At 25.3% G+C, this 7,500-nt stretch overlaps 1 protein-coding gene across 5 annotated transcripts in view; it reads left to right on the top strand.

The window, feature by feature from the left end:
- The window catches only part of LOC100208131 (centrosome-associated protein 350), a 70,464-nt gene that overhangs the window by 23,743 nt on the left and 39,221 nt on the right, over positions 1 to 7,500 (top strand). For all 5 annotated transcript variants that reach the window (XM_065790738.1, XM_065790741.1, XM_065790740.1 and 2 more), the window contains one exon: positions 1,343 to 1,696. In XM_065790738.1, the coding sequence (XP_065646810.1) occupies positions 1,343 to 1,696 (354 nt within the window). The remainder of the gene's footprint in view (positions 1 to 1,342; positions 1,697 to 7,500) is intronic.

The raw sequence follows: 7,500 nt of genomic DNA, 5'->3' as shown, positions 1-7,500 counted from the left end.
ATATATATATATATATATATATATATATATATATATATATATATATGTATATATATGTATATATATGTATATATATGTATATATATGTATAAATATGTATAAATATGTATAATATGTATATATATATATATATATATATAGATCTATATATATATATATATATATATATATATATATATATATATATATATATATATATATATATATATATAACCCTCGGATTTAGGGTCAGCATTCGGCAATGTTGACCTAACTGCCGACCTAGAAGTGTTTGAGGTCAGCAAAAAATCGACGACCTCGTTTCTATGTTTTATAGTCAAATCTTTGTTTTACATTTTTTCTGCTGACCTGATGCAGAGCTCACACAGATTAAAAGTCGGCAAATTAATGCCGATCTTATTTTTCCTGATTCCGAGGGCTGTATATAAATATATATCTGTGTGTGTGTGTGTGTGTGTACAATATTTCGTACAATATATCGTTCAATATTTTGTCATTTTATAAACAAAAATTTATCATAATTCTATATATTATTATAAAGTTCATTTATTTCTTTTCTTTTTTGTGAAGAAAAATTTTTACAATCGTACTTTAATAAAAAAGTAGGAGATAAATTGTTTAAAAAGACTTTGGTTTAAATTTTAATTAAACTTTGGATAAACGAGTTAAATACTTGTAAAGTTAAATAGTTTTTCAAAGTCACACTGCTTTTTTTTGTGTGTGGGTGCGTGTTTTTTTTGTGTGTGGGTGCGTGTTTTTTGTTTTGTTTTTGAGTTTCTTTACTCTTGTATGAACTCATTAAACTTGAACATGATAATTTTTTTTTCAACATTTGCATATATTTTGCCTGCTTTTTATCATACTAATTATTTAACTTATAACATATTATACAACAATAATATGGAATAGTTATTGCTGATTGAAAAAACTGTTTGATTTTAATTATTTTTTACATATATATCAAGTATATTTTTTAAATTTAAACTTGAAGTTAACCATTCATGTTGAAATTACATTTTTTAAGACTTAAAGAATATTTAAATAAATACCATCAATATGATTAAAATTTTTTTAACCAAAATTATTTACTTTGAACAAAGTTTATTTTTTCCACGTAAATTGACTTACACAGGTGTAGAGGTGGGTGCAAGCTATAGCCTGCTATTAATGCTGAAGCCTGAATATATATGGAAATGTCTACATCAGAAATATTTGTAATATGTCTACATTAGAAAATTTCTGCATGGATAGTGTATATAAGCATATTTTTTACTAATGGAAATAAATGTTTGTATAGGAAAATTTATGTATAATATAAATGTAATGAAAATATTTTGTTCAGGAAAGCCACATCGAATAATTGCTCCTAAAAAGTCTACTAATACAATTACTACAATGTCATGGAGATTGGGTCAAGAAATTCAGCGTAAAATTTGTCAGGAGTTTCATTCAGTTAAAGATAGTCAAACTAATTGTAAACTAACCAATACTATGAAATCTGCATCAATAACTCACAATGCTGCAAAATCTGATTCTGCAACTAATAATACTGCAAAATCTGATTCTATAACTAATAATACCTCAAAATCTGATTCTAGAACTATTAATACTGCAAAATCTGATTCTAGAACTAACAGTACTTCGAAATCTGATACTGTAACTCACAACGAATCACCAGAGAATTGCGAAGATCATGGTAAGAATATGCTTTTTTATTTTATTTTTAGCATCCATATGTATGGTTTAGAGAGGTCTCTTCATTTTTTTATTTCAATATAACATAATGAAAAAATTTAAGCAATTTTTTATAATTGCTTTCATTCTTTCAATGGTTGCTTTACTGGTGCTCATCTGTTTTGCAAATCAAGACTGAGTATTTTTAATATGATAGTACTACTGATCACCTAAGCTTTATGAGGTCCTCCTACCTTTACCTACCTTACCTACCTTACCTACCTAGCTTTACCTACCTACCTACCTTACCTACCTACCTTTACATACAATTGGAGGTTTTATATCAGAGCTTTTCATTTTCTAAGTAAATTGTTTTTACCATAGCAAAAATCTCATCTTATATAACAATTGGCTCATTATTTCATATATATAATAACAATTTCATCATTATATAATTTTTTCCTAATATTTCACCACAAGTTTTTTCTAAAACAATGTTTATTATCTTTTTTATCAAAACTGTTTTGTTAAAACAATATTTTTTATCTTTGTTATTAAAAATTTTTGTTTTCCATTAAAATCTTTATAAATAAATTGTTAGTTGATTAAATTGATTTGAGCTTTTTTTTATTTAGTAATAATTAATAATCTTGTTTGTGGCATTTTATGATAGTTTTGAAATAGTTGCTAATTATTATGAACTGAGTGAGTGAGTCTTTTAAATAAAAAATTTCAGAAATAAAACTAATGTAAGTTGTTAACTATTAGCTAATTAATGTGGACTAAAAATTGATGTAAAGTATTAAATAAATTTTTTTTAGTTTACTATACTAAGACAAAATTTTTATATACTGTCCATTTTACCTCAAGCTATGAAAAAACCTTTTTTTCAATTGCTTTTTTCAAACAACAAGAAATTTAATTTTTTAAATTTTAAATCTCCCACTGAGTTCCTCTCTATTAAAAAAAAGGGTAAAAAAATATATAATTTTAGGCAACTCTTGGTGTTTATCATAAATGGAGCATGTTTATCTCTAATTATAATAATTATTTGAAACTATTCCTCATTTTGCTCCAGTAAAATATAAATATTTTAACTTGTGCTAAATCAAATCAAATAAAATCAAATGTATTCTGAAATAGATTTTACATTTCATGGAATATTTACATGTTGTACAAGTACTAATTTTGAGTCAACACCTTAATGAGAAACTAAAAAAAACAAAAATGCAAAACAGTACAATACTTAAATGAAAAACTTTATGGAATGATAATTATGTGAGAAGTCGTTTTTAGAATTTAATTTACTTTTATACATCTACCTAGAATTTAAGACTTTTAGATACCTAATTAAAATATAGCAATAAAAGTAGATTTCAATAATATTCAGTAACAACATTATAAAAAATATAGTTATATAAGTATCAGTAATAATAAAAGGCAATAATAATAAAAACTCCAGTTATTGGTGATAATAAATCAAAATGATAATAATACTAATGATAAAAATAAAAATTCTATTAGTAATTATAATAATAAAAATAATAATAATAACAATAGTAACAATATTATTATTATAATAACAATAATAACATAATGATAATAATAACAATAATAAAAATAGCAATATTTTTAATAGTTTGAAATAGAATAGTGATATAAAAATAATATTAATTTGAGACTCAAAAACAGCATGATATATGTTAAGGAGCATTTCAAGATTAAGATAATGTCGAATTTTGCCAACATACTTTTAGACCTGCCTTGTTTCAGTGCTAAGTCTTGAAGATGGGATGCAAAACTTAAATTGGAATCAATTTTGATACCAAGATACTTGATAAAATTCACAGGATCTTTTTTTTGACCACTTAATCTGAAATTTAGGTGCTTTTTTATTTTAAGATAGTAATTTCAGTTTTTTTGGAATTAAGTGATAATTTATTGGATAGAAGCCACTGGAGTAGATTCGCTAAGCCATGGCTAATATTTTTGTTTATCTTTTTAAGTGATTTGTTTATTAAAAGCAGATTGGTGTCATCAGCGAAGTGGTAAGCAGTGGAAAACTTCAGAGAGGTATTAAGATCATTAATAAAGAGAAGGAAAAGCAATGGTCCTAATACAGAGCCTTGTGGGACACCATTTGTTGATTTAATTAATTCAGATTCTATCCTATTAATAGAAGTAAATTTTTTTCTATTATGAAGATAAGAAGAATACCATTGGAGTGTTGTGCCTCTGATACCGTAGTACTCCAACTTTCTGATTAGAATGGAACGATCAACTGTATCAAAAGGTTTCTGGAGATCAACAAAAACACCACATGCAAAAAATTTTTTCAGTTATATCAATTAGCGCACTAATTGTTGAATGATTGTTTCTAAACCTATACTGATTTTTATAAAGACACTTGAATTTCTCCAGAAAGTTGTAGTCTATAGTGCATAGCTTTCTTAAATAGTTTGCTTGTATTTGAGAAAAGAGAGACTGGGCAATAATTAGAATATCCAGTAAAGAATTTTTTTTTATGTATTGGTGTTACTTTAGCTATCTTAAGGAGATCTGGGAAAATTCCATTTCTAATCGAGTTATTCATCATTATGGAAAGTGGCTTTGAGAATATGTTTGAAATAAGCTTAAAAATAAATGTGGAAAGGCTGTTTGGGCCCAGACTTTTTTTGTTTTAAAGTTTCATGAGACTCGACACCTCAACTTCAGTCACTAGCTCAAATAAAAAAGAACTTTCATTAGGATATTTTAGAAAGTCTCTAAAATCATATTTACTGATAATTTTTTTGTTTATTAGATTCTCTTGGATAGTAGCAAAGTAATTGTTAAAAATATTAGCAATTTTGGTTGGATTAGAGATGACTTTATCATTTATTTTGAGGTTGAAAGAGTTATTGTATATTGTATATAGTAGGTCTGATGTTGATAATTTCTTTTATTCCTTTCCAAGTTCTCTTAATGCTGTTTAGGTTGTTAAAAAAGGAAATATATAACATTTATTTTGAATTGTTCAAGTAAGTTGCTTATTTTATTTCTATATAACCTAAATTTATCAAAGAGTATATTTCTTGTATTAATATTGTTTAATTTAACAAATTTTTTATTAATGACATTTTTGGTTGACATGGATTTAAGAACACCAGCAGTTATCCATGGTTTAGATTTAAGTTTAATTTGTTTTTTGTTAAAACTTTGTAGGGAGCATGTCTGTCTAGAACTTTTTCAAATGTGTTTAAAAAACTTATCATTGATTTATTTATATCCTCATCTTGTATTTGTAACTCCCAGTTCATACTCGATATATCTTGTATAAAGGTGTCAGTATCAAAGTTTTTGAAGCATCTTCTTGAGATTTTATTATTCTTTTTTTTGGGGTAATACCAGGAATACAGAGGAACTGGGCTATGTGGTCTGAAATAGAAATTGTTAGATTGCCAGATATTGTTACATGAAAATAGGAGTTTATAAAAATATTATCAATGAGAGTTTTGGTTTTAGAATATATATGTTAGAAGAATAATGGTTGGGAGAAGCGAGCAAGAGCATAATGTTTGGAGATAATTAGAAACAATAGGAGATTCTCTATAATTAATTAAGTCCATGTTGAAATCACCCATTAATATAATGTTTTTTTTTTCATAACTTAATTTCTCAAGTAAAGGAGTTAAGTGGTTTGTGATGAATTCTTTTGGATTTAAAGTTGGGTGACTATAAATGCAGCCAATTAAAGTATTGGTTTTATGAGGATTGATAGCTTCAACAAAAACTGATTCAAGAAATTTTGAGGTATATATTGTAAGATCATCACGAGCTACATAGTTAAGATTAGAGCTTAGATTCAGAAGAACCCCCTTCTTTTTTGGACTCAGTAGGGCAATGTTTAGTGTTAAATCCATTTATGGTAATATCAGTTATATTTGAGTCTTTAATATATAAATTTGATTCAGTAATTCCTATCACCATAGGGGAAGTGTTAAGAGTACCAATAAGGCTACTGATATCGTCAATATGTTGTGGTAAGAAAGCAATATTGAGATAAAGATATATATCAGTATCAGGATTTAAGGAATTATTGAATTCAGTAACATCAAGATATTTACAATTAATAGTTGGGTTATATACATTATTCATATCTCTATACAGACTTTTTATGTGAGCAGGAGATTCAAGAGATTTTAATAACTTTAGTGGAAGATTGTTGCATGAAAGTGTAAGCTTAAGTTCTTGATCGGAAAGGTACTAAATGGTATATTTTTGGAAATACAGTCAGAGCAATATCATTCTAAAGAGTGATTGGAGATAATATTATATGTATGCTTATTGATTAGATTGCACTTTGTGTGAATCCAAAAAAGCAGCAGTCATATTGGATGACTCTACAGTTTTTGGATACATTTTTTTTGCATAGTTTGCAGGATTGTTTTAATACCCTATTTCATAAATTAATATTTATGATTTACATATAAGTCTATTAGAAGTTTCTAAGCATATAGAGATAATACAAACAAAATGATAAAGCAACAAATTGAAATGATAAAGTAAAGCTGAAATAATAAAGCATAGGATTTAGTGGATTAGGTTTGTAGTTGTAAGTCAATTTATTTGTGTAATATATTGTGATTGTATATAGCATGTATATATACTATCTTTTTATAATACCATTTTAAACAAAGTTAAAAAGAGGAGCTTTAGATTATTGTCATAACTGAATAATATAAGTTCAGATAACTAAGTAATATTTTGTTTTTAAGTATATAGCAATTATTAAGCAATTTAACAATAAAATATAAATTAATAATAAGAAATATAATTTTATGATATTGTTAAATACACTAATATTATTTAGTAATAATAAGTATTTGTATACTTAAAGTATAAGACTGTATAAGTATAAAACTATATAAGTACACAAACTTATAATATAAGACGAAATATAAGCATGGAATATAAATTTGTTAGAATAAGCAACTATATAAATTAGTATAGAATTTACACTGATAAATTTATATAGAATATAACAAACAAAATATATATACTATACACATGTCTATATATACACATACACACACATATATACACATGTACACATATATCAGTTACACTACATATATATATATATATATATATATATATATATATATATATATATATATATATATATATATATATATATATATATATATATATATATATATATATATATATATATATATATCGATATACATATACACAAGCGCATACACACACACATTTAATAAAAAATTTGTGCTTAATGCTAATTAACAATATGCAGTAGAAATTGTGTGAATAGTAAAGATCAGCAACAAATTTAACTTTTGTTTTACTTTTATATTGTTAACAAGGGTTAGTATAGTCTAATATAAGAAAGCTTGCTGTTTTAAACATAGATCAGGTGTACCAGGATATCAAAGTTTTATGTAATACAATAATCAATGTACTTACTCTTCTGTAGATAATAACAATAACAATAATGATTAAAAAAAAATTTGATAGTCTTGTTAGTATTTCATAATCTTGCTAATGTGAACCTAGGCCAGTTGAATCACATGATTGAAAACCTTTGTATGTTTAAATTAGATTCAGTGTAATGCCAGTTCAAATAATGTGAAGCACGCTGTAGTCTTATTTCAATAAATTCCGATTTTATGTCTGCTTTAGCTATTAGTAAAAAGGTGATCCAAATAGTTACTAATTATTAAATTCCAAAATAAGTAGATGTCATTTTTAATCAAGAAAACACGACTATTTGCCGCCAAAAAAAGGAGTTGATTTTTGGGTTAAGTAAAACTGACACGTCTT

The sequence above is a fragment of the Hydra vulgaris genome, chromosome 02, assembly GCF_038396675.1.
Source record: "Hydra vulgaris chromosome 02, alternate assembly HydraT2T_AEP".
Classification (NCBI taxonomy): Eukaryota; Metazoa; Cnidaria; class Hydrozoa; order Anthoathecata; family Hydridae; genus Hydra; species Hydra vulgaris.
This window is presented reverse-complemented; position numbering and strand designations above follow the sequence as displayed.